The sequence below is a fragment of the Paramormyrops kingsleyae genome, chromosome 2 (genome assembly GCF_048594095.1).
Source record: "Paramormyrops kingsleyae isolate MSU_618 chromosome 2, PKINGS_0.4, whole genome shotgun sequence".
NCBI lineage: Eukaryota > Metazoa > Chordata > Actinopteri > Osteoglossiformes > Mormyridae > Paramormyrops > Paramormyrops kingsleyae.
This window is the reverse complement of record NC_132798.1, coordinates 4116482-4143968: the sequence shown is the minus strand read 5'-3', so window position 1 is coordinate 4143968 and position 27487 is coordinate 4116482. Positions and strand designations below refer to the sequence as shown.

The following is a 27487-nucleotide window of genomic DNA, read 5'->3' as shown; positions in this document are numbered from 1 at the left end:
GTCAACTATTATTCAATCACCATTCAGCTAAAACAGCTAATAGTTTAAACTGAGTATATTTCAACCACAAAATGTAAAATGTTGAACATAGATTTCAATTCAAATTTATTAACATTGGACATGTTTACAGTATATGTAACAGAATTATGTTATAAAAGCAAATTTCTACTAATTTTGGCAGATAAGCTAATCTAAGATGTAGGTATAAGTATGATCACAATGTTATAATATTAGTTACAAACATTTGGATTTACAAACATTCAATTTTTTTCCAGACAAAATTATATGCATGTTACAGACAGTTTCTTTAATTCCTGTCACTGCTTAACATGACAAAGCAGTTAAAGGTACCCTTGCTGCAGTACAATGACAACAGTAATTTAGGCCAGCTTCACCCAGCCTACATTTACTGTGGTGTGATGTTATATGTTACTTGGCATGTAGTGTATTACTCACAAAACATGTCTGATTATAAAGAGACATCCATTTGGCACAAACACCAACATGTACAATGTATGAATTATGTCATAATGATACACAGCCATTACATTACTGAGTTGTTTTTATACAAACTGAATTATACAGTTTAATTCTTTTTTTTTTTTTTTTTAGCAGAAAGTTTAATCCAAAATAACTTGCATAGCAAGATAGAAGTGACATTCCTGCTATCTCTGCGGTTTCAGTCATTTGCTCTGTACTGCACTAATTCAGAATTCTTTGTTAAAAACTTTCAGGTAAAATCATACAAATAGTAGACTCCACGGTTCTTAAAAATATACCTGCAGCTGAATTTACTGAATAAACTGTACACCTATGAAGTAACAAAAGATACCAATATACAAAAACAATTGCATACATCGGTAGTGATGGGGGAAACTACTGTAGCTGCATTAGCTTTTAAAGCTACCAGTGACTTCACATTGGAAGAAGTTAAGATACAGCAAAGCTACGCTAAGGGAGAAATCTAGTTAAGCTACTTAGAAAATGTAGTCCAAACTAGAAATGCAGTAGTGCATGTGATACAAAATTATAATAAAATACTATAATAAAAAAATCACATGCCAGCAAAAATACCACTCTAATTGATTTTATTGCAAAAAGTGCCTTAAATAAAACAGTCGTCAGTTTGCGCCTACACAAATAAACAGACACACTTCTTTCAGCATGTGTATTAAGCACACAATTTTAAACAGACGTAATGTAGGTGCATGTGAACCTGTCAGTGATCATTTTTCCTCATGCTCAGGCTGAGGTGGTGCATCCATGACGTCATGCTCTATTAGCAAAGTGTGATATTAGTGAGAAACACCAGCCCCTGTTGGCAGCCTGGCAAATGCGTTGCCTGGGCATGCCTTCACAGCGGTTAGGATGAAAGGGTAAGGGGCCCGAAGGGGGTTCAATTACTAACCATAGAGAAGCAATGGAAAAATAAAAATAAAAAACATCCCTTTACTTTTATGGCCCAGAATTGTTTGCAGTTTCATTAATTTGCTACACAAAAAATGGCAAAAATGTAATCTAACTACTTCAAACACTATGCAAATACACTTGTAGCTGAAGAACCACCATATGTAGTCCTCCTAGTTTAATTACATGTAATTCAGTACTCCCCAATACTGTAAATCAGCCTAATTATTTGAAAGTCTTGGTAAGCAAAAAGGGTCATTTGTGAGTCCCACAAAAACAATGTAATCCAACCCTTGAAGCCAAAGGAATGAATGGAAAATAAATAAGGAGATGTCTTGTAATTCTTACTTTTGCTGTGCTCTGGTTGCCTGAAAGAAACTGGGTGACAAAGGCTTTAGAGAAAAGGGATCTTTGTTCCTTTTTTATAGTTTCTGCAGGTCTTATTCATAGTGGCCAAAAACCCACTGAAGGCCTGAGAAGCCCCCTCTAACAGAAGCAGACAGGCCCAATGGTGAATCCATACTTCTGGGTAAAGTTACTGCCGCCAAACACAGCCAAGTCTCTGAGTGGTAGGAGATCCAGGTCTTCGCTCTCGAAGTGGAACACAGACTCCCGTAGCCCAGACTGCGTCGTATCAGAAGACTGGGGTAACAGACACAACAGTAGATCGCTGGTCAGTGCCCAGAGGTTACAACTACTTCATCATCACTAGAACTTACTTCATCACTCATTTCATAATGCCAAATACTTCCTTTGAAACTTTCATATAGCTATCAATGAATAAAAATAAGGAACAGAAACGCAGCTCTGCAACTACTGCAGCTCTAGAAAAAATGAAGAGACCACAGCCAAGTTTTCCCATTTCTAAATTTATGTTTATGCGCCTGTGTAAAATAGACTCCAGCCTGACGTTTCTCTGCTTCTCATTGATGAAGAGCTTCTTCAGTCCTGCTTCTAGGTGCCTGATACACACTGTCCCAGCAGCGCAGTCCACACCATGTGATGTTTCCCTTTCTTTTTGAAAGTCACTTGAGGCCATCCTCCAATTTATGAGGCACTGTCGGATAAGTTGACATTCATCTCTGGCATTAGACTGTTGCTCCTGCCCTCCACCTGGCTGGTTTTTGGTCATTGCCAGTATCTCCTGCTTCACCTTGTTCTCATGTACTGCTGTCTTAGAAACTCTGAGCCTGGAAGCAGCATGTTGCACAATGTAGCCTCTGCCAGCAGAACCATGATTAAAGTAGGATTTAAAAATGCAGACTTTTAAAAAATACAGAGTAGTTTCTTAATTTTTTCCAGAGCTGTATATTGTGACATGAAAAACTTAAAACTCAAATGCGGCCACCACAGCTAGTATTACAAATAGCAGACAGCATAAAAGCAGAAGCCAGAAGCTTACCTCACAGTCTTTTAACACTCTCAAATAACTATGCTTTCGTGTATCAGCCAGGAAGTTAGCCTCTCTTTCCTGGTGGCTGCCTGAAGTGCAGAAGTAGGTTACGCTCTGAGTGGCAGATCTGCTGTAGAGTCTTAAGAAGCGGAGCTGCACCACACTTGCTCCAGGGTACTCAAACTGACAGTGGGAGAACACATTAAGAGGACAGTTTAAAAGCAGGACTCATAGTGAAGAACCGGAAGAGAAGTGGCCAAATTAGCTGTTCACCTCAAAGCCATTCTCTAAAGCACTCAGCCAGTGGAAGGTCTCTTCCGGCCCAGTGTCCTTCAGCCAGGCCTTCTCAGGCACCTACACGTAGAGAAATTACAGAAAATCCAGTTAGTTAGCTGCTCAGTTCCCACACCGGGTTGTGAGAGTTAGTAACATTCAATTGAGCTATATATAACATATATACAAGTTATTTTTGTTCTTTTTCAATAGCAGAGACCATTTTTGGTGATTTATTTTGATGCATAACTTTCGTCATGGTAGATTTCTTTATTAGTTTATCAAAAGCAATTTTCATAGTATTTCTTAATTTTAACATCCATCCATCCATCCATCACAGGGCCTGTCTCCTGTCTTTTGCTTCCTGGGATGGTCTCCTGGCTCACCAAGATGCTATGCTGACTAAGTGATTATGGAAGATGGATGGATGGATTATTATTAAACTTTTCAGTAAGAAATCTGCTAAATGGCAGTAAAGCAGATCCCCTCTTGGAATGAGATGAGATCATTCAGTCACAGGTCCATCCTCCGTACCCACCTGCATCTCCTGTTCTTTCATCAGAAAAGTAGGACTATCATATAATTTAATGCCGAAACAAAAGCAAAATGCTAACTTCACGTATGACATGTGAGATCCTTAAAATTCTCATGACCCATTTTCCGCTTTCACCTTTGAACCGATGCTCTTCTGGCCGACATGTGCATTTATTTTTACAGAAAAAGAGGGGAATAAGGGGAATTATGCCATTAACCTGAGCACTGCGGGCAGAAATGCAGGTCTTCACTCCTGCAGTGAAGTTGCAGTAAACTGCAAAGGCATCAGCAGGACTGCCTTGGTTAGGATCAATGTAATAGAACCCTGAAAAATCAAAACAACAAGTCAATCACACGAAATTCCATAGTTTACTGTTACATCAACCCTTCAAAGAAGAACAATCAAACGTGCATTTCCCATTGTGCTGCCTCTCTGCCTTTGTGGAGGGCATTGCTAGGGTGAATAGCTACTGCAATCATTTGTAATGGACATGGAAGATAAGGCTGTAACCGTTGGTAAGGTAAGGATGACAGAGCCACAGTTCCAAGCAGGTGGTAGCTGGGTGCTCTTTTGTGCCATCTGGTGGCTCCAGAAGTAACTGCAGGTCCCGGTGCAGGGTGTTCAGGAACATTTGGATTGTTCGATAATTGGGGCTGTCTGATATATATGCAATTTCCTTGATGGAACAAAAATAAATGTTGACAAAAGAGCATAAGAAAGAGGAAGATCAAAAGTGTGTTTAGTTAGATAGTACACTGGTTCCAGATAGATACCATTATGCAATATAGTGCATTACTGAATCCTTTTATACAATCTAGGAATTATAATGGAAAATTATGCTGTGCATTTCATTACTAAAGTAAAATAACCAGCACAATCTGTTTTAAAGATCAAAGTCTTTATACAATAATAAATTTTATGAAATAATATCCTATCATCTGTATAAAATGCTGAAAACACACAAGAATGTATAACGTTGTAGTATGTGTCTTTGCCTTCAGTTGCATGAGCGTCAGACTCAGGGAGCTTCCCGGCGGCCCGCCAGCCCCAGGTGGGCCCTGAAAGACGTGAGAGTGACACAGAAGCTTTGTTTTGGTTTATCTGTAGGCAGCAAATGTATCATGCGGGTGATAGTGTTGGAGAATTACAGTGGGTTACAGCAGCCAAAAAACCTTTGGCTTAAGAACTTGACCAATGATGTTTGGATGATTTTATGCAAATCAGGAGAATTGCGTACAGGAGGTCCTCTCGCCCCGGCTGGTCCCCGGCGACCGCTAAGTCCCTTCAGCCCCTGAGGATAAATCATAGGAAAAACTGACTTCACACATTTCTAATCTTAGGCTTAAAATGTTTCACTATTCTGCTTCTATCCTAGGGGAGGGAGAGAGTGATTTTACGAGCCACCAGACATGATCTGCTTGAGATGCTTGGCACTGTGGCAACATTTTTTTCAGGGAATGTAAGAAAACAGCTATTTTCAGCAGAAATGAAAGCTTCCGATTCCGACACTATGGAAGGACAGCAAATATCCCCTAAGCCTTGTGACTGAAAACCTTTCTATCACTGCCTCACCCATTCCATCTCACAAGCATCTCCTCACTACATACAATCCCATCACGCTGAAGGTAGTCCTGCTCTGATAAATGGGGTCTCTATGGTAACCACCCCACAATCACCACTCTCCTGTGTTTGTTTTTTATAGCTGATATATCTGTGAAGTATTTGAGATGTTGTGCTGTATCCACACAGGGTCTGTCAAGTCTTAATGAAGTATAAAATGAATGCAATTCTAATAAATTTCCCATTTTACATACCTTTTGGCCAAATAATCCCTGTGGAAAGAAGTTGGTTTAAATACCATTTTAAACAAACGAACATTTTGTTAGTTTAATCCCAAATTCTACAATGACAAGCTGCTCTAAAATGTATTATTACCATTATTATCTATATTACTACATACACTTGAACGTTCTGCAATGATCTTTTAATACAACTGTAGAAAGACTATATAAATGTGATAGAGCTTTATTTTTTCCCTCGGGATAATATGAGCTTAGCATTAGCATGCATGCTAATGCTAGTGCGCAGTCTTGGAAAAGGGCAAAAATAACAGTGACTTACAGGAAGTCCAGGCAAGCCAAGTGCTCCCCTTGGGCCAGTGGGACCAATATCACCCTGAAGGGGACACACACAGGCATAAGCAGGCATAATGGGCAGGAAACATTTTACATGTGACCATGATAACATCTTCAGGGATAAAGATTAAGATCAGTGAAATAAAGAGGTTAACATATGATATAGATCCCATATGTATCAATACTGATTATGGCAGAAAGTGCACTAGTAAGTAACCTTAAGAATAAGACTTATATTGGTAATGCTGGCGAAGGAGTATACTACAGTGTATGACCTAATTAACTGTTAGTTTTTTTAAGTTGGAATTTACCTGTTCACCCTTTAATCCATCTTCACCTGCCTTCCCCAAATTACCTGGACTCCCCTGAAACACATGGTGTACCTTAATGCCGGAGCAATCTCAGTGCTGCATCATTTATGCACAACAGAAAAGACTGAAACGTTCTATCCGAGCACAAGGTATACTTTGCAGCCTGTCAGCTTTCTCTGGGAAGTGGCTATGCCGCACAACGCCTGAGGGAGGCGCTCATGAGAGCACCTTTAATCCTGCAGTCCCAGGCCGTCCGGGGGGTCCATTCGGCCCTTGGTGCCCCTGATGAATAAAGGGCCCCCAATTACTGAAAACACTGCAAAATGAAATGTGAGCGTCGGCATCATTAACTGCAAGTGCACGGCTTCTCACAGAGACGGTCATCTTTTCATGACGTACCTCTGGGCCTTTGTCACCTGTCTGTCCCTTTTGTCCTCGTGACCCTGGCATGCCCTGAGAAAGGGGAAGACGACAGCAGTGTAGCTATTAAACTCTTATTCCTCAAATTCATTTTTAACAAGAAACCTTAAAGATCATATTAGTCAGATAATTCTTATCCACATAAACAAAGCAGAAAACACTAAATGTAAGCATGTAAACAATAAAGTCATGTACTTCATTCTAAATTTGGCAATATCCACATATGCTAATAATATACACCAGTTTAATAATCACCAGTATTGGCAGTCTTTGAAGGTGGACATTTTCATTTTATATGATGGTTCTTTAACTTGGTTTTCTTATAAGAGAGGTATCTTTGAAAAAATAATTTACTATATTGCGGTTTATTACAAGTTCTTCTTTTTCCAGGTACTTGTCAGCATTTAGTCAACATACAAATAAAGTACATTGTCAAAAATGCTGATTTGACATTTCATTTCAGGGTGGCCTCAAAGAAATCAGAAGTCATCAGTCCAGCTTTGCACAAGAACGTCAAAAAGAGTTAGGAAAGATAAAGCCAGGGGTCACTGGCTGGTGCCTTCTGGTCTACATCTGGTCCGAAGTACAATCTAACAATTGAATCTTGACTGTGCGATTTTATTTGCCCGTGGTCTGCAAATTTTATTGTCAGGGGACCAGCCCCCCCCCCCCAAAGTGGACCCTGATTTGGCTGATGGAATTTGGCCCTTGGGGACAAACATCTGGGGACCTCTGCTTTAGGGACCACTCCACTTACAGGAGGACCTTGCCCCGCCGGAGGCCCCTGTGATCCTGGCTGTCCTCCTTCTCCCTGGAGAAATGATCGCAAAACAATGAACAACATTAAACCTTATAAAGCTTGACAACAAAGTAACTGAATGGCAGTTGTACTGTCTTTTTATTTGTTTATTTATTTATATATTTTTTTTTGCAGTAATTATCTCTTGTAGAAACAATACCTCAAAAGCTGAAAATTATATCCAGTGGTGGAATAAAAATTAAACCATTGTTTTTAGTTTTACTGCATGTGTGAGGATATTATGACTACTTGTGTTTGTGTATTGCAGTGTTTAATAAATGTAATGTAATATGATTTTACTGCTTCACCTAGGTAGCTAATAAATATGAACATGTACGCACCAAACCTAAAACCAGAGGTGGATCGTTCAGGTCCAGAAAGTAAAAATCCAGACCAAGATTTTGTTTCAACCAACCAGTTGAGTACTCTGTGACTGTGACTCTTCACGCTCAACCAGTTGGTTGAAACAAAATCTTGGTTTGGATTTTAACTTTCTGGACTTGAACTATCAAGTTCTGGTTTTAGTTTTGGTGCATACAAGTTGATATTATTTATATTATATCATTATATCATTTACTGCAGTAAATGCTCTGGTTGTTTGTGCATAAACTTATTCTTATCACTAAAGCATTATTTGACCCACCGTTCTGAATGAAAGCACTGGTTGTTACATGATGCCATCTAATAAAATCAGAACTACAACCATCCTCTAACCTTCTGTCCTGTAGATCCTCTTGATCCAGTCATTCCTGACCTTCCTTTTGCCCCCTGCAAGAGACACAAGCTGTCTAAATTCAGGTAATTGTTTTGGGGCATTCATGCAAATTCAATCCCTTAAGTGGCAAACATGTTAGGACAACACACTAGGGTCAGACTAGGAATCCTTACTGTCTTTCCGATATGCCCTGTCATTCCTGGGTGTCCATTAGGTCCACCTTCTCCCTGAAATACAAGAACAGTGCTTTTCCAGCAGCTGAGGTTGATCTAATTTTACCTGCTTTACTATTTTGCTCACAGGATCCAGAGAAAATGTCAGAAGCTGGATATAAGATAAAGACAAAAATGACGACACATTGACCTTTTCTCCATTTGGTCCTTGTTCCCCCTCTGCTCCGGGGCTCCCGTTGGGTCCCTGAAAACATGAATCAGGGCATTAAAATGTGATACGGCTCATGTATTGCAGAACGCCACATTGATAACAAGTTAATGAGGTTAACTTCAGAGGAAAATTCTCTGACACTTTTCTTTATCTCGTAATTAGATTTTTCAGCCTCAGTAAAATAGTCAGCATTAAACTGATGACCTGTGAAGCTAACTGGCATCATCTAGAGGTGCACACACAAAAATCCCATCTCCCAAATCCTTTTTTTTTTATTTTTCAAAGATTATTATAAGTATCGCTGCTATTTTTATGATAGTACTAGTATATTATGATGGAGTGAAGGAAATGACAAAAATGACAATGAACAGGAAGCAGAACATATTATCTGTGAATATAACTGCTACTGTATGTGCAAGAACTAATGACTATAATAAAAATAAGGCTTATATAATGGACCAAAAAAAAAAAACAGTCCTGAAATAGTATTACTATTAATGCTAGAACTTTTTCTTACTTAGATCCTCAAATTCTCATTGTAAAACCAGTTAAATATGTTCACTGTGCATTATATACGCAGGTGATATTGGAACAGTACAAATGTAATTTGTGTCATATTACGGGGACTGCATACTCCCAATCTCCATGGCAACTGTAATTTTCCCCCACCTCAGCATCCCTGAACACTAACCTGGGTCCCTGGTGGTCCTGCAAGGCCTCGATCCCCCTGCAGTCCTGGGGAACCCTTTGCATGGGAAAGATTAGATGTAATTTTTTAAGTTATTTTTTTCTTCGAACCGAGTCAAAAATACTTGCATGTTCTTCCACAATCTCTTAAAGCTTGAGCTCATAAATGTCTGTTGACCTTTAATCAACCTGAGATAATCTGCTCATCTATCAGTGACATAGTACAAATAATTGCAACTACTAGTTTTTCATTAAAAAGAAATTTTCCGTTAAGAGGAAATCATTTCACAGCTGCTCTTCTCGGTAAATTGTACATGCCTGGATGTACCTTTAATCCCGCGAGAGCTTTGGGGCCTCTAATCCCTGGCAGACCTTCTAATCCCTGTAAAGGACAAGTGTATTCAAGGGCACATCACTATGAAGATATTTCATCACATAAGTAAACAAAGGCTTAAGGTCACTTAGCCCCCCCCACCGGTTCTCCAGGCTGCCCTTCATCCCCCGGATCGCCATCAGAACCTTCTTGCCCCTGGTAGCCCTTCAGACCCATAATTCCCTGGGGCCCCTTACTTCCCGTTGTTCCCTGGAGCGAAATAGAGGTACAACACGCTGTCTTAACAGGCCTCTTACCTTTTGGTGTAAGACTTCTGCTGTAAGACTCAATGGATGACATGTTTGGGAGTGTGACTCGGACTGCATTGAACTTAGTGCAGTTTTTTTATCCTTTGGAACTGAAAGATCATAGATCCTGGTGACATGCCAACCTGAGGTCCTGGTAATCCTGTGACACCTTTGATTCCAGGTTTTCCAGCCATTCCCTTCTGGTAAGACAAAAGGCAACTCAAAGGAAGTCATTATATTTACTGCACAAATAAACACCCACATTATACATATCTAATGCTATAATATTGTAAACACACACAGTGGCATGAAATACAAGTTAATTATTTCACTCTTTTTAAATTGAATATATTTTAAGGAGTAGAAATCTGGAAGGCAGTATGATGATGATAAACTTAATCTTATAAAAGACAGCACTTAATCTTAGCATAGTCACATTGATGTTATTTAAGAACTTTGGGTTTTTTTAGTTTTCCCTTCCCTTCTTAAAATGATTATGTGTCCTGTTGAACTGATTTCAACAAACTTGTATTAAACACAATACCTTAGCGCCAGGAAGCCCAGACTGGCCAGTCTCACCTCTGGGTCCCATCTCACCCTTAGGAGCGGAGTAGTGGTAAAGGTGTTTCATTAGTCAAGCTACCGTGTTAGGAAAGTTTGGATTGAGATGATTTAACTACAGTACCTTTTGCCCCCGAGGTCCATCCCTACCCGGCGATCCCTGAGGACCTGCCCCGCCCTGAAGAGGGACACACTGAATTCACCACCTGATCTTGTTCAGTCTGAACTTGAAATGCGGATCATTAAGGCCTGGTGTTACTCTAATGGGCAAATTTTAATGGAATTACAGGGAGTCCAAATCCAGACATACAGATAGAAGCACCCACCTCCATTCCGGGTAAACCAAAGGCTCCAGCTTCACCCATCAGCCCAAGCTGACCCTTAAAAATAATTTTATGAAATACTCAAGCTGCCTCACTATATACAGGTATGTACGTTTATAAAAAAAGAATGCAAGAAAATGGTATTAGAAGTCCAGCTATATCTAACTGTTTTGATCTGTAAAGATCAGGTTTTATACAGTACAATCTACACTATTAATGCCCCCATTCTTTTGAAGCACAATTTACTCATTGGCCAATTAACAAAAAAAAAAACATCCAGTCAGTGGCAGTTCAGTGGCTGAAAACACCTTGATAATGAGAGGAAACCCACAATTGCAAGAATAACATCAGTGGCATGTAGAATGGCTTGTGTGAATGCATGACTTGCAAACCCGTGAAGTGGGTCTTACACCAGTACTACACCAGGGTACTTACTAAAGAGGCCAATGAGTGTAGGTCTTGTAAAGTTGCAATTGAGCGCCTACCTAATGAAGACCAAATAATAATTACTCACCGGCAGTCCTGTGTAGCCTTTCGGTCCCTTAATACCTCGTTCCCCTCTTCTACCAAGCGTTCCAGAGGGACCACCCTGCCCTGGTAATCCGTGGGGGCCCCTATCCCCCTGAAACACCACCATAAACAAGCCTGATGTACAATACCAGCTCCGTAAAATGAATAAGGACATGCCAACCCGTGTGGAGATCAGATAGCAATAAACCCAACACACTGAATTATAATCTGAAATTTACTTCATAAATCCATTTTGCTGTCCATGTCCAGCAACCAGAGAGCATGATCAAGAACACATTACAAAAATATGGAAAATGGCACAGGAATCAGAGAGGAGAACAAGCCTAGACCCAAAGCCACAAATCTTCAGCTTTTCCTGCAGTAACATTTTGTTTTCAGTAATATTCCTTATAGGCACAGAGCATATAAATGTACAATATTGTGAGTTATTTATTTTTACCTTTGGCCCTTTAAAGCCCCTGTTTCCAGTTTCGCCAGGAGTTCCAATATTACCCTAAAGCAAAAGACAATCCAACCATTTAAAATGATGCACTTACCGTATGACACACCAGTTATAGTGTTTATTTAGAGGATGATGGGCTGGAATCGGGACTCTCACCTCTTTGCCTTTCAGTCCTGGGTCACCCTGAAACCCTCCAGCACCTTGTGGTCCCGGATCTCCTAGGGCTCCTGGGGGGCCAGGCATCCCTGGGGGGCCTTGGGCTCCCTATCAGGCGCGAAAATGAGACACTAACACACGAGCCATAATGATTGGTTGGCAAACTATTCTCATTTATTCTGCAAAATCTAAAGGATTAGGCAAGGTAGAAAATTGCCCAACTTCATCCACTCTCATTTTAATTAGAATACTGCACTTATTTTAGCACCAGATGATAATCTTAAGAAAACCATTGATGTTGGGCTGAATGGTCAGCCCTGTCATAATGCACATGTTAGCACTCAGAACAAAGAGTGTTGTAACCTGTTATTAAGTAAGACAGACAATAAGCTTGGGTGTTCAAACAAAATTAACTTTGAGGTGTAACTTCTACTACTGCTCTTCTGCTCTTCACTGAGTACTAACCTGCTCCCCTTTGTCCCCAAGTGAGCCCCCAGCGCCCCCTGGGCCGGGAAGACCCTGCGGAAATTAACACGATAAACACACAGCCATGATGAGTAACAGCAAAAGGCCCGAGAAGGGCTCTGGTTTAATGTCTCTAAACAGGGTTCCAAAGGATCTTTGGGTCACATTCTTATATTGTTTAACATAATATTATTCTAGTAAAACAGATTTATGATATTTGATTCTGATTTAGCTTAGTGCTTTTGTAAAAAATTGAGCCAATCAGTTTCATTACAACTTCATTATCATCTTTGGAGTAACTTCTGAGTAAAAAAAATTATGAACCTGCTGTCCATCCAGACCATTGGGTCCACTGTCACCAGGAGCTCCCAGAATTCCCTACAGGACATCAATTGAACATGCACATTGTATAATGGTATTGATATATTGCAATATTATACACTATGTCAGTGAAATACATGAGAAGTTTAACGCTAAAATAAAGGCCTGCGGTGTGGTGTTTATTTAAAAATTCTGCTCTACTTGTCAGCATAATGTTTCATATGTCATGATCTGTCCCTGTTAGCCCTGTTATGTTCCTGTTTGGTCAGCAGATGTCACTAGTCATCCTGTACCTCCCTAATGTGTTACTTACCCACACCTGTCTCTTGTTAAGTACTCATTTTTGGTGAATATAAAGCTCAGGAAAAATTTATGAGTCCACACCATATCTTTAAAAAAATTGCATGTTTAAATCCTGATTTAATCCTGGTTCTGCTGGTAGAACGCTACACTACAGGTTGCTTCCAGGTTCAAAATTTCTAAGACAGCAGTGCACAAGAACAAAGTGAAACAGAAGACACAGGAAATTACCAAAACCAGCCAGGAAAAGGGCAGAAACAATTTTCTAAAGGCAGAGATAACCGTCAATTTATCCGAACAGTTTCTCATGAATCGGGGGATGACATCAAGAGACCTTCAAAAGGAATTGGAAACATTAAGTGCCGGTGTGAAGTGCACTGCTAGGACAGTGTGTATCAGGTTCCTAGAAGGAGGACTGATGTCCGATACAGCAAGGAAGAAGGAAGAAGCCCTTCATCAATGAGAAACAGGGAAGAACTAGGCTGGAGTTTGCAAAAAAAAATAGATTATTCACAGACGCACAGCCATAAATTGAGAAATGTGTGGAACAAAAAAATTGTATTGTGGTCTCAATTTTTTCCAGAGCTCACCAGCTCAGTCATTAGTGTTGATGTGAGTCCTTGTAGTGGTTAGTATATATGATCCCCTTTCGCTGTTAGTCAGTGTGTCCTCTGCCCTATTAGCCTGAACCTCGCCTCCTTGTTAGATTAGCCATAGACTCTCCTTGTTGTTCCTCCCAGCCTTCAGTTTTAACCCCTTGCAGTCCATTTCTTTCTGTTTGGTTGTGTATTAGTGATCCAAATAAAAGCCCCTCGGTTCACCCCTACAGTAGGTAGCATCTGGGTTGTCCCTGCTTCCCATCATGATATTGTTTGTAAGCATCAGCATTAGTTCTCACCTTCGCTCCCTTTTCTCCCTCTGATCCTATTGGTCCGTCAGCCCCATGTTTACCCTATAATGCAAGAGCAATTTTAAAGACTCCAGCTCTTACAAGGCTTTAAATAGTGCAAAAAAAATTTCCACAAAAAATTTCAGTTGCACAATTTGTCAGAATGAGTGCACCAATGACCCATAGCACTTCCTGGTGAACCCATTTTGATCTTCACATTATCTCTGAGGATGAAAGCACGCTTCAAAGTTACTTTTGCTGACTCACGTGAATCTTTGTAGTCATTATATACCTTTACCAAAAACTAAGCAAAGAAATTCCACAATTTACAATTCAATGAACAAGTGACCGTGGTACGTGGGGTGAGTAGATCAATCACCCAATATAACGATGTGTCTATTTCATAAAATATATCAAGAGAATTAACCTGGCAAAGAATCGCAATTTCAGACTCAGAAGAAACATGGAAGGCCAGACAAAAGGCAGATGGGCTCAATAAAGCATGTAGTTCAGTGTCCTTGAGGTTTTTTTAATGCTAAAAATGTTCTTTCACTATTAAGTTTATGTTTTACACAGCCTTGAAAAACTGGTATCAATGACAATGATAATGTTTGCATTAATATTTTATGTTTTTGTTATTGCATTTTACCATGTCATTATGTCAAAAAATAATCTAATTTTTTTCTAATGGCTTTTTTCTGGAAAGTAAAAAAGTCTATGAAACTGTTTTTACTGAGCTTTTATTTGTTCTTCCTGCAACTAACCTTCAAACTTCATTAATCAAATGACTTTTACTACATTATAAATTTGATGTACTTCATAGTCTTAGTGTTGCGAAGCATCTTGTTCTCTTAAGTGCTCCCTGTCTTTGAGTTATTAAAAAACCGTTGCTGCATATCGCGCATGAATCAGAAAATCTTTTTTGATGCAACTTTAATGAAAAAAGAGCTTTGTTGTAAACTTGACAGAAACTGGAAGAGAACAGAGGGTGTGTCTACTCACTGGAGACCCAGCCGATCCAACCAAACCCTTAGATCCATGAAGGCCTTGGCTTCCCGAGTGACCTGGTTTACCTGGACCACCAGCAGGCCCAGGAGAGCCAGGTAAGCTCTGAAACATAGCAAAGATTGTTCAGGAAAACATCGCTCACAAACTGCTCTGTTAATCCTCCATTCTACTAGGGACAGAATGACTCAGTGGTTTATGAAGAACATGGGCTTGCTTGTGTCGCAGCAGGGAACCAGCCCTATGCACAATGCCCTCCGCAGGCTTAAGTGACCAGGGACAACGCAGTCAAGAAAACAATAGCATGGACGTGGAAGTCCAGATAACCGGCACAGCAGTACTTACAGGAAGCCCATGCATTCCTTTAGGTCCTGGATCTCCTAACCTACCCTGAAGAGAAATATCACGAGACACATTGCTCACAAACGAATCAACCAAAAGAGGGAAATATATGTAAAATAAATATAAGGAAATACATCATAATCAATCTGTTCTGCTAAATTTGAACTAACATATGACTTATGGGTACTGTAAGAAAATTATAGTATATGTTATTGCACTGCACCTCCAATGCACTGCAGCATGCGCACAAGGAACCAAAAGGGAATCTTCTCATTTTCAGAATAGGTGAAGCTTGAAAATACACCAGTGATGCAAACAGGTTCTGTGAAGCCTTGGGTCTGTTTTTTAAGAGTACAAGGCTGAAGACAACACTAAGGTTTCTCACCTGAGGTCCTGGGGGACCTGTTATCCCTGGCGGTCCTGGTGCACCCTGGAACACAATTCACAGTCAACAGGAAATTAACAAGTAAAGTAACCATAGCAACAACAAGTTACCAGGGTCCAATTACGATGCACATGACATGTCCTCATATAAGCAGACAATCAAACATGTGACTAAATGGAAAGATCAAAACCTTGGGAATGGAGACCTTTAAGTCTGTGCTCTTGGCATCATTTTATATCTGGCCATTGCCATGGGACCACCAACAATCCCTTTTCAGCTTTCTTTCTGTTTCTGCTGAAGCACAAAGGAAGGAACTGAGACGTTTCACTTACTGTAGGTCCGATCTTCCCAGTGGGACCAGGTAAGCCTCGGACTCCAGGTTCCCCCTTAGGTAAATACACGCATACACAAACGTGCTGGACACAGACCCAAATACAGACATAACCAAGCCAAGTCTTCTTGTCTTTTTTCCGGGGTAGAACGAGAGCCAGTTTTTTTGTATGAGAAAATCTTATATCATACAGTTATCCTTACAAAATACAACTAATAAAAAGCTGTAATTATTTTTGAGAAGACAATGACCATTAATGCACCTCACTACCTTACTCAGAAATGCTTGATATTTTAGTTCAACTATAAGAACTATAAGAAGCTCCTTTACTTATGGAATATGCAACAGGAGAATTGTAATAAGAAATCGTTTTTTACAGCCGGTACGTTCTAGCATAGCCAGGGCGAGTGATATGATGTAACTGTTTACCCTCTCTCCAATGGGGCCTGTTATTCCACGCAGGCCCAAGGCTCCTGGATAACCCTTTGGGGAGAAGAAACACCATGAAATACATCGACACAGACAGGAATGACACTAACGATGCATATATACACACAGTGTTACTCTCAGCAGACAAACAGCAAGCATACAGACTCAGAGGTCAATCTTTATAATCACATATTTAAGTGTCATTTGTTTTCTCTGTAAACTTTCAGCAAGGGAAATGCAGTTGTGTCTTTTTAATAACAAGTATACATAAGTCTCCGATAATTATGTACTTTGTTTAACTGGTAATGGATTATGTCAGACAGTAAGCATGCCTGAATGGTGAACCCACAGCCACATCTCGAGCTGGCAGAAAAACACTTACACACAGCCCTAAATGTCCCTGAGGACCTTCCAAGCCTGGCTGCCCAATGTACCCCTAGTTCAAAAATCACACAGAAATACAATATAGATTAAGCGACATTCTGTCCATGTTCAGCCATGTTCAGGCACACAGAGACAAATTATGGAGAATGTGAAAGATTAACAAGGAATGATTAACACTGTGAAAGATTAAAATTGAATGATTATCACTGTGAAAGATTAACATTGAATTATTAACACTGTGAAAGATTAACACTAGGTTCTTACAACACAATATCTTAATATAACGTTATAAGGAATCATTTCGTCTTACCTTTTGATTGAAAAATGTCTCGTTATTATTATTTTTTATTCTAGCTAACCAACCCCTAATGGCTCACCTGCTCTCCAGGTGGTCCAGGGTTGCCGTCTTGTCTTGGCCACCCTGGAGGACCCTGTTGGACACCACTGACACATCATCATAGATATCTCAATAGAACAATAGTCAAAGGTTTCAGCTGCAGGAAGGTGAGTCTTGAGAGTCATGATATTTATTAGGCATTATTCAGGCTTTCAAATAAACTCGGCTAAAGCAAGGATGTATTGATATTTTTACTGGATAGACAATGGACACAGACAGTAAGGTTGAACATACTGGAGTTCCTGGGAGTCCACCTGGTCCAGCTTCTCCAGCAAGTCCATGAAAACCCTAGAAATGCAAAAGTGTGAGATACACCTATAATATCATAATTCAATTGGTCAATTCATTAATTTATTACATTACTGTATCTATTACCACGTACAGACACTGGGCATCCCAGTGACCCGTTGCTAGGGGTTATTATTGTCCGTCCTCCTTCTGAAAGCCTGCAATCCAGCTTTAAAAGCCCCTGGAACACTTACTAAGTCTTTGCCGATTTTCATGGTCCTGTCCTGGTCTCTTAATGGATGTGCAATGACACACAGGCTTTATTATTTAAACTCTCTTAACCTGATTTTGACCAGGAATCAGCTCTCATTTACAGTGACACACTAACACGTTCTCTTGCACAGTTAAATGCACACATGCACACACACTCAGTCGGAGCACTCTGTTGTGTTGTCAGAAAAAAAAACGTACAGTATGCTACACAAGACATAATCAGATTGAACTGGAACCAGATTGTTTTTTACTAGATGTTCGCTGATACTTTTGTATCCATTAAAACAATGTTCTGCATACTCTTAATCTAAGTTTTATTACCTATCTAGAAATGGATGTTTCCAAGTTGCTACAAGCTAAATAGTAATGGGGAAAATTAGTATAAGGGACACGACACATACTCTGGGTCCCCAGCTTCCTTCATGTCCCATGGAGCCAGGAAGTCCCTGTTGGAGTAGAAGAGCTGTCATCACAAAACTGATCACCTGAACAGCACAAATTCAAATGTGTGTAAAGGTTCGAGTGTCACTGATCAGCAGATTATTCACTTGGGCACACATTTATGCCATGATGTCAGATTCCCATTTTCCAAACGTCTACCAAAGTTTATTCTTCATGCTAGATGACTTGCATTCCCATAATGCATTGCTATTATTATCACTAGCTAAAGACAGGCCTTGTGACAATGTCAGGACTGACAGTCATTATAAACCTGAACATTAAAGCAGAGGACCATAGGATTTTCTCCACAACCCATCAGGTTATACATTTGCCACACAGTGCTGCATTGGCAATGACTGCCACACAGTGGACAGAGTAAGCAATGTGTTTATGTAGCATTTCCGCTATTCTGAGTATGTTTTTTTCAGTGACAGACAACTTAATTAATGAAGTACCACAAACAGGTCAGAGATCTCAGATTTACAGCATTTAATAGGCATGGATCATGTGATTGACAAGTTGATCATGTGATCCACCATGGGAAATGCCCCATGAACGCTAAACTGTAGTATGAGCTGCTGGGAGGCATTGGAGTAGCTAGATGCTGGCCTCACTCAGTCACATGTTACATGGTGATTGATTACCTGCTCTGAGCCAACATGCAGCTCAGGTAATGAAAGTCTGCTGACCTTGATCAGGCTGCCAACCCAGTCGTGATAAATAGGGTCAGCTGGGTGGCTTGAGAGAGCACTAGGACATGTGCAGTGCTGGCTGGGAAGTGTTGGGGGAAGATTAAAATACAAAGCCAGACCTCCACCTCACAACATCACACAGTGGTATTTATGGTATGAAAAGGTACAGAATGGGAACCTGTATACCAGACTTTCCTTCTGGTCCATCAGGTCCACGAAGGCCTCGCAGACCCTGAAAAGATGCAGTAAGGTGCAGACACGACCATATAAAAACCACGCAAAATGAGATCTTTTCAAGCTAAGAGGAAACTTAACCTGCAATGCTATGTATTTGATTTAGAATAACATTTATATCTGTTTGTGAAATTAAAATGAAATGTGATATTGTATACAGGTCTGACGTGGTTGTTCCCAGCCAGCCCAATCTTACAGGCATCCCAGGTTCACCAGCGTGACCTTGCTGTCCTGAGTCCCCCTGCAGACAATGGAAGAGACATTTTACAATGTCATTGTTTATATTCATATTCTTCATAGCAGATACTATATATATATATAAATCTATTCCCAAAAAAGTATCAGCACACCTGTAAAGCATTTCATCCTACGCAGACACATGCTACATATTTTATTAATATATTTCTCCTTCTTGGAGTTGATGATACTGTATCATATGGCATCACTCTGCAGGCCTGCTGTCAGAATAGCGGAGGAGCCTGCTGCCTGTGAATGTGCTGGAGGAGGCAGGCCACAGAGGCCTGCATGATCACTACCTTGGACCCCCTGAGACCTGCCTTCCCATCACGGCCTGGAGATCCTCTCTGCCCCTTAAACAGAACAGAGAACAACAAAAATCAAAAAGTGGCTGTTAAGAGGGATTATGTAATTTGTTACAAATGACTAACTGTGATCCTACCCTGAGCCCCCCCCCCCCCCCCCCCCCATCTGGCACAAGTGGTTAGAATATGAAGGGATGGAAGGGATGGCTGGATTTTTGGTAGGTGCAGTGCTTGAGTTATGTTTTATAGTTTCTACATATTTGTTAGAAGAATTCATGTCAATGTTTCCAAGCTATACTGAAAAAATGTGGCAGAATGTACTGGCTTAGTGAATCTGAAATAATACACTTCAAATGAAAAGATTTCTGCATATTCAGTTCCATTGTCTCAGTAGGGAAGGTCATTGTGCTACAGTAACCATGATTAGTTGTTGCACCTGTCCCTCATTCTCAGAGAGAGAACATCTGGATGGCTTTTGCACTTTGTCCCAATGAAGCCCGGGACAGATTCTGTTGCAGTTTGTGTCTTTTTTGAGGGAGTCTGTCCCTTTTATTACCTGCCAAAATGGTTACATCATTTTTTTGTGTTTATTTTCATGTTATGTTGATCCTGTCCCGGTCTCCAGGAGAATGCATCATTATGGCATCCACCATCCCCAACAAAGTGATTCTCACAACATCTAAGCCAGAGCTGTTTGTATTTTATTGCTAATGAAAATTCCCCAAACAATATCAGAACTTAAATTACGAGGTAACTTGGAGACTGTGCCAGATCTCCTGGAGATGTAGTGCTGTTTATCAACGAGGTTTGCAGATGCAGATGTTCCCATTAGTGATTGTTTTCGCCTTTCAATTGCACATAATTACTCAGTTTAGTCACTGTTTCTCAACTGTAGCTGTTGCCTCCTTGTTAAGAGTGTGGGAAAAAAATGTGTGAGTTCCTGGCAACATCCCCACTTGCATGACTCAACACTGAAGCAGCTTGCTTGCTCTGCGCACTGTCATACTAAATGACAAGCATACTGTATATAGCTTTAGTTTTGTATCTGTTTAGGATGCAAGCAGCAAAACACAGAACATCAGGTTTTCTGTTCAAAAGTCTGCTGCAGTTCTGACCTTTGGACCTTCTGTGCCGGCGTTTCCCTGGAGACCAGGTTCTCCGTTTTCACCCTGAGACAGACAGAATTCATCGGTGTCTAAGAGCACGGGTGAAACCCCTCATGCTTCCTGCACTTCATTTAAGATAAAACGTTCAGTTAGGTGTGCTCCTACGTGAGGAACATCAGATCAGATCAAGTTATGTTAACTAAATGCGTGTAAAGAAGTGGGTATGCCGTGATCTTCACCTGTAAGCCTTGCACACCTGCTTGACCTCTGACCCCAGGCACACCGGGTAATCCATACGGACCACTGTCCCCCTGGGGACCCCAGATTCCTGGAGCACCTCGCAAACCCTATGGGGAGGGTTGCAGCAAGACGGAGAGAATTTCCTGACATTGACACTGTGCTCTCTAATCATGTTTAATGAAAGGGAGTTTTTCTTGACTGCAGCGCCATGAAGATAAACACAGATACAAAGTTAAACAACAGAAGTTCTGACCGCATCTCCTTTTGGTCCATGATTTCCCTTATTTCCATCCAATCCTCTGTCTCCCTGTGGAAAAAACCATGACATCAAAGAAGATGTCAAATCAGCCTAATGGCCAGATCTCTGAGCATGTGTCAGTAGAAATGGACTGTAGATCTTACTCTGCTCCCTGGAAACCCAGGCAGACCCCAAAAGCCAAATGGACCCTGAAAGACAGCAGAAAAAAGCAAAGGTGTCAGCTCATTGAATCACTTTAACCAACCGCGAATGCTGCCTAAAATGAAACCATTCAACCTACAGTCAACCCGTTTGAGGACTGCTGGCTCCAAACAGCACAGTTACAATATCAAAACATGTTTCTGGGCGCAAACTCTGAAGTCAATGAATCACAGTTAATATATGCAGTTATTAATATTTACACAGGCTGTACAGAAGCACACGTGCAATCTAATACTAACCCTAAACAACCTTAACTGCCAAACAACGAAAACGGAAAATCGCAGAATCTTTTCAAAGAGATTTCTCCATTTGACCTTTGCTGCAGGGGGTGAAGCTGGTGAAGGACACAGATTCTTATTCAGTTATGTATCACTTATGAAAAATTCTAGTGTTTGTCAGATTATGAGTCAATGGGTCCCTGAAAGCGAGTGCAATAACAGGCAGGTAAGTGTTAAAGCTTGTTAAATGGTATATTTCTCTATGACAGACTGATGGTGCTCACACCTTATCTGGTTACCGGCTCCTGAACTGTAATTCTACTTTCAAAGATGCAGTAAGACTGTCAACCTACTTCACTGCAGTTCGTTATATTCTCTTTTATTCCAATGACCTTTCGGTCTTTCAAATAAAAAAAAATCTTTTCATGGAAACACATGCATTTCAAAACAGATGCCACTTAAACATACCCAGGGTTGATACATATTACTGTGACAGTAAACATATCAAACAGTACTGTATGTATATTTTACTGCTAAAAGTGTCTGCTAACACACATGATATATATGATTTCATAATAGTTTTACTGTTTAGGTTTTTTTTTTTCTTCTTTCAGATATTTTTGGCCAACTTGCATTAGTTAGTGCTGCAGCATTTAAAGTAATTTTTCAGTTTTTTACGGGTACATAGCAAATGATATGTATAATTCGAATTGCGATCTTTCCCCTTATACTCACCATGAGTCCCTCCACACCACACTCACCCTGTAGCCCCTCAGGGCCTGATTGGCCCTAAGAAACACAAGCAAGTGAAGGGAAAGGGACAAAGCGGACAGGGGTCAAAGGTCATGGTTACTTTATCAGTGTACTTTTTATGTTTAAAGTTACAGACCAGACAACAGCTATTCATGAAATACAGACAACTATATTTCTCAGATATAGATACTGTATTACTCAGATACAGATACTGCATTACTCAGATACAGATACTGCATTACTCAGGTACAGATACTGCATTACTCAGGTACAGATACTGCATTAGAGAGCACAGAATTGTTTTGGAAATAAAATGAAGCCTTTCAGTAGTGAAGACTTACAGTATCACCTTTAGGCCCAAGTAGTCCTTCGTTTCCTGGCTGTCCCTGATAAAATAATGTGAATGCACAGTTACTGTTATTAATATTTCAACAGTCATCTTTCAACTGAGAGCTTTTTACATCCATAAAAGAGCAAAACCACTGTGAAACTTCTGGGGTTTTTAAGAAACATTTTGTACAGCGGGTTAAGTCGCAGAGATCAGGAAGGACTTACCTGAGGACCTGGGGGGCCAGTTGAGCCCCTCCAACCTTCTAAGCCTTCAGGTCCCTGAAACAAACCAAGAGAAGCACAATAACCAGCCGCCTGTAAGAGAAGACGGAGAGAGAGCCAGACAAACACAACATACCTGAGGACCTCTCTGGCCAGCTGGACCTCACTGGCCTAGCTCCCCCTGTAGGAACCAGAATGTAATAACTGCTAATCACTCAGGTACTAACATTTAAGTAGTTTATGCGGAGGAGGCAGAATGCGTGGAGCGAACAAAACACTCTGATGGTGAACTCATGACTGCCTGTGTAGCAGGAACTTACCAGAGGACCTGATGCTCCCTGTACCCCAACCCGTCCAGTGAAACCTGGGGCTCCCTGCGCAAAGGTCACATTTCCAGTGAATTGGCATTAATTTCAAACGATATATATATTGTTCCTCATAAATTCTGATTGAATTAGACAGACATTGATTCAAATAAAGTTTTGTTTTCAAATGAAGGGTTGCGAATATGTGATGCCGCCGCTCTAGTACTCACTGGTAATCCTGGGGCTCCTGCAGCCCCATCTGACCCATAATACCCCTTGGAAACAGACCAGGACATGATTAGAAATGCAGGGTGGAGCATGCATGAGATTCACCTTCACAGGAAATATGCAGAGCGGCGGCGCGTCATGACCCACCGACGGCCCAGCTGCCCCCCGCAGCCCAGTCATCCCTCGGACACCCCTCGCTCCCTACAATGTCAGCACATGGACCATATTACCTGACACAAAATGCACATTTCACTCATAGTACAAAATACATCAACTGCTCCCAAAATTGATTGTTGACTTCGGATGTGGGCCCAATGTGATATGCTTTCATGGGGCCCAAAATCTCTAGCGGCACACTGTCAGTAATGAAATCACAGGAACACTATGCTGGTAACCCACACTTCCTGAGACTGGCATCCCATCAGCGTGTCCCCAGCCTCGTGCCCTGTGAGTAACTGGCATTATACAGACTCTCGCTGTGTCTTGCTCTGTAACTGTGCATCTTATTCACAGGTAGGATTATACTCACAGGGGGTCCAACAGCACCCATAAGCCCTGGTTCACCTTTGGACCCCTGAAGAAGATAAAATGGCACATTCAAAATTAATCAAATTTCGCTAAAGGCAACTTCATTTGCATCTCATTTGAAACTTATACCCATAACATGTACAACTTAATGCATCCAGCATGACAGAATTCAGACTAGACAAGAACCATTCAGATAAAACTATAATACTGTATGATGGCAAAAGAGTGCATGCAATTATCGACAAGTGCATTTACTGTAATACCCAATGACACGATGTTCTGTAACCTAATCTGCTCAGTGCTCTCATAGACTGAAGGACATCGACGTCATTTTCATGAGAAATTTGAATTCATACATTTTGATGTAGGTGGCACCTTGGCACCTTGGCACAGTGGGTAGCACTGTTACCTCACACCTTCAGAGCTGGAGGGGGCTTTGAAACAGTCTGCATGTTCTCACCATGTTATGTGAGATTCCTCCCACAGTCCTGTTGTACCAGGTGAAGTGGTATTTCTAAATCAACTGCTTTACCCCATGTGACCTGGGATAGGCTCCATACGTCCATCACCCTGCACTGGATGGTACTTAGGTGATGGATGGATGGACATTTTTAAGTATTATGTTTTACAACAGCTAGAGGGCAGTGAGATACAATTATACAGACATTTAAATAACAAAATAAGCTTTTAATAGAAAACTGATTTAACACTGTAAGCAAGACTCTTACTCTACCTTCCAGCCAGGTTCCCCTCGATTTCCACATAGCCCTGCTTCTCCATTGAAGCCCTGTAGATCAATGGGAATAAGAGGCTGTCTCAAGTATATTTGTCTTTGTACTTATTTCCGCACTTGAATTGTGTAAGCAGGAAAAGGCAGCCCTAAGCTGTCCATAGTGCATATTCCACAGACTTTTCCATGCTCAAATCACAACCCAAAATGCTCACATGCTACTTCACCAGGGTCCACGGCTGTTTAGATAGATATCTTTATCCAAATCAAACATCCTTGCAGCATAAACTAAATAAATGAATCACATTGACCCACATACTGTACAAGGGCGACCGTTTCTATGATGCTTTGACCTTTGACCTCTGCTTCAAGAGCATTTACCATAAATTTACCTTATCCCCTTTCTCTCCTGGTGGGGGCGTTTCTCCTGGGTAGCCCTCAGGGCCCTGAAATGAAGGATGGGGAAAGAAGGTCTTATCATTACACACTAGCAAACGGCACGATGGCAGCCATGGATTCTGAGACAAGATTTCATCGATGGACCTGTAGCCCAGGGAGCCCAGGTGGTCCTGGTTGACCATTCAGCCCCTGTCTGCCGTCCGTCCCTCTGGTCCCTGTCCTTCCAGGCTCCCCCCTTGGCCCTGGGTAACCCTGCCGGGTAAAAGTCGTAAGCAGGGAGAGTGGCGGGTCCATGAAATGCGGAACAAACTTTGGCTCTGCAAAATCTGGCATGACTGCTGAACCAGATATGGATGGCAGAACATAAGACAGGCTGCCAAGCCTTATGGTCTGCAGGGATCATTTATTAGGATACTCAGATTTTAATGAAACAGCTTTAAATACATTAAAAGTTAACAGAAACCTTCAATATTTAATACAAGAAAATGCTCGGTAATTTTGGGTAGATCTTACATGAAATCAGAAAACTGTTTTAAGACTCTATATAAACATGACATCAAGTAACTATATGTCCTATATGGGTCATTGGCACTTAAAAGATCCATATAAGAATCCATGCATAAATGAGAAGCTGTACCCGGTCTCCTCTGCTCCCCGGGACTCCTGGGTGTCCGGGACCCCCCTGTCTACCCTGCAGGAAGGACAGCCAGTGGTCAAGGGGGGAGGACACCTCCCTAAACTAAACGCACAGATGGGCAGTTGAGACTTTCTATTACACAACTTCTAAGAAAATGGGCAAGCATTGTGTACTTCTTTAGAGGGAAATGTGCAAGTGAAGTGTCACATTTCTCTCCCTGGAACGACTCCATAGTTATATTGAAAATATATGTATTTTGGCTTTGAAGAACTCAATGTGATCAACTGCAGTTCTAAGAATAAGCAGCCGATCCATGAGAAGCCAGCTGGAGAATAATGTACTAGGTATGTGTGATCACAGCCCAGCACAGGGTTACAACCCACACCTGTACCCCGGGCTGTCCTGTCTCCCCCCTCAGTCCAGTTGGGCCCCGTTGTGCCTGTGAGATGGAACAGGAATTAAAAAGACAAACCAGCCCCATTCACCTCCTGTCAAGCTTGGATACATTCAGTTTTGCGCTGTACTTACAGGGCAGCCATACTGAAGGAAATGGAAGAGAACAGAATGCTGGAAATGAGAAGGCAGGACAAAACCAGATCAGTGACCCTTCAGAGAAGAACAACATATACTTAATAAAAATTTAAGGAAAAAAAAAGTTTATTAAATCTTACACTAGAAAACATAAACCAATAACATTCACAATCCCGCAGACTCACTGGTACATTAGACCAGCACTGGAGTAACTCAGAAATGATTAAGGCTGTAACTTCTATTGTTCTGGCTCACAAACACTGTCACTGTGTCACTGCTCCTTTTTCCGATGGTGTACTGGTCTGGTGCCTGATAAATACAGCTGCAGAAAAAAATTAAGAGACCACTTTATATTTTTAAACAAATCTGCACTTTTACATCCTGGTTTAACCGCGGTTCTGGCAGAAGGCTACACTGAGCAGCTGTTTCCTGCTTCCAGGTCTAGGACACAAGAAGGTGAAGCAGGAGACACTGGGAACGACCAGAAACCAGGCAGTAAAGGGCGGAAGCGACTTTCTAATGCCAGAAATTACCGTTAACTTATCCGACAGTTTCTCATGAATCGTAGGATGACATCAATTGACCTTCAAAAGGAACGGGGAACATTAAGTGCAGGTGTGAAGTGCACTGCTAGGATAGTTTGTATCAGGCTCCTAGAAGCAGGAAGAAGCTCTTCATTAATGTGACACTGAGAAGAACCAGGCTGCAGTTTTCAAAAAAATACATATTATCACAGACACACACCCATAATTTGAGAAAGGAGTGAACCAAGAAATTGTGCTGTGGTTATTTTTTGATAAAATAAGGCGGCGCCAAAAAGAAGAGGCAAAGTGAAGGGTTGGGGTTCCATGCCTGGGGTTCCATGCTGGGGTTCCATGCTGGGGTTCCAGATGCTAAATAAGATACCTAGAGTAAGAAGTGCTGTCACTCTGGTTTCTGGGAAAGTGCAGAGTGAGTCACATGGACCAACAGACTGTGGCTAGTTTACTGAAGTTACCAAAGCCTCCATTCACTGTGCGACTTCTGACAAAGGTGAACAGATGCCCAGTGTGGGTGACTTTCAGATGAATTTCCCCTAATAATACCGATCTGTGGGGCCGAGGAACATGAAGGTCGAGGAACACGGGGGCCGAGGAACACGGGGGCCGACAGCGTGTTTGTGTGGATAACACTCAGAAGTTGTGAAAAGCACAGAAACTGCACCAAAGCCTGAAACACACCAGGCCAGTTATTGGCCATCTGAAGCTGCTGCTTTGCCAATGAGAGTCGATGACTGGCTGTCACACCCGTGTATGCGGATCAGACACGGCCGGCGCCCCCTGGCACTGTTTTGGTCAAATGAACATGTTGAATTGCCGTCAAAGTTAGTTGATGAAAGCAAACTCTCTGACTGGGCCTCTCACCTCTAGCTATGCAGGCGTGTCCCAGCTCAAAATTTTATAATTGACA

At 41.3% G+C, this 27487-nt stretch overlaps 1 protein-coding gene across 5 annotated transcripts; it reads right to left on the bottom strand.

Moving 5' to 3' along the window:
- Nucleotides 1-169: 169 nt before the first annotated feature.
- On the bottom strand, nt 170-27487 carry LOC111857502 (uncharacterized). 5 transcript variants are annotated; one of them, XM_023838435.2, is made up of 60 exons: nt 27442-27487; nt 26036-26074; nt 25893-25946; nt 25508-25561; nt 25015-25122; nt 24864-24917; nt 24475-24528; nt 23743-23787; nt 23361-23414; nt 23216-23260; nt 23001-23054; nt 22817-22861; nt 22684-22737; nt 22470-22514; nt 22111-22164; nt 21100-21144; nt 20951-21004; nt 20697-20804; nt 20467-20520; nt 19346-19399; nt 19006-19050; nt 18762-18807; nt 17844-17888; nt 17176-17229; nt 16922-16975; nt 16543-16596; nt 16161-16214; nt 15733-15786; nt 15401-15445; nt 15019-15063; nt 14671-14778; nt 13678-13731; nt 12483-12536; nt 12159-12212; nt 11694-11801; nt 11535-11588; nt 11079-11186; nt 10568-10621; nt 10366-10419; nt 10225-10278; nt 9824-9880; nt 9535-9642; nt 9388-9441; nt 9064-9117; nt 8352-8405; nt 8162-8215; nt 7988-8041; nt 7232-7285; nt 6454-6507; nt 6283-6336; nt 6055-6108; nt 5730-5783; nt 5423-5440; nt 4846-4899; nt 4571-4666; nt 4119-4284; nt 3826-3932; nt 3074-3154; nt 2810-2983; nt 170-2049 (listed from the first exon to the last, which is right to left on the bottom strand). In XM_023838435.2, exons 17-60 carry the CDS (start codon nt 20986-20988, stop codon nt 1894-1896), a joined length of 3009 nt encoding a protein of 1002 aa, XP_023694203.2. In that variant the 5' UTR covers nt 20989-21004; nt 21100-21144; nt 22111-22164; nt 22470-22514; nt 22684-22737; nt 22817-22861; nt 23001-23054; nt 23216-23260; nt 23361-23414; nt 23743-23787; nt 24475-24528; nt 24864-24917; nt 25015-25122; nt 25508-25561; nt 25893-25946; nt 26036-26074; nt 27442-27487; the 3' UTR covers nt 170-1893. The 5 variants fall into 5 exon arrangements, with proteins under 5 accessions (XP_023694203.2, XP_023694205.2, XP_023694208.2 ...); XM_023838437.2 differs by lacking the exon at nt 23216-23260 and having other exon boundaries at nt 23319-23414; XM_023838440.2 differs by lacking the exon at nt 9535-9642.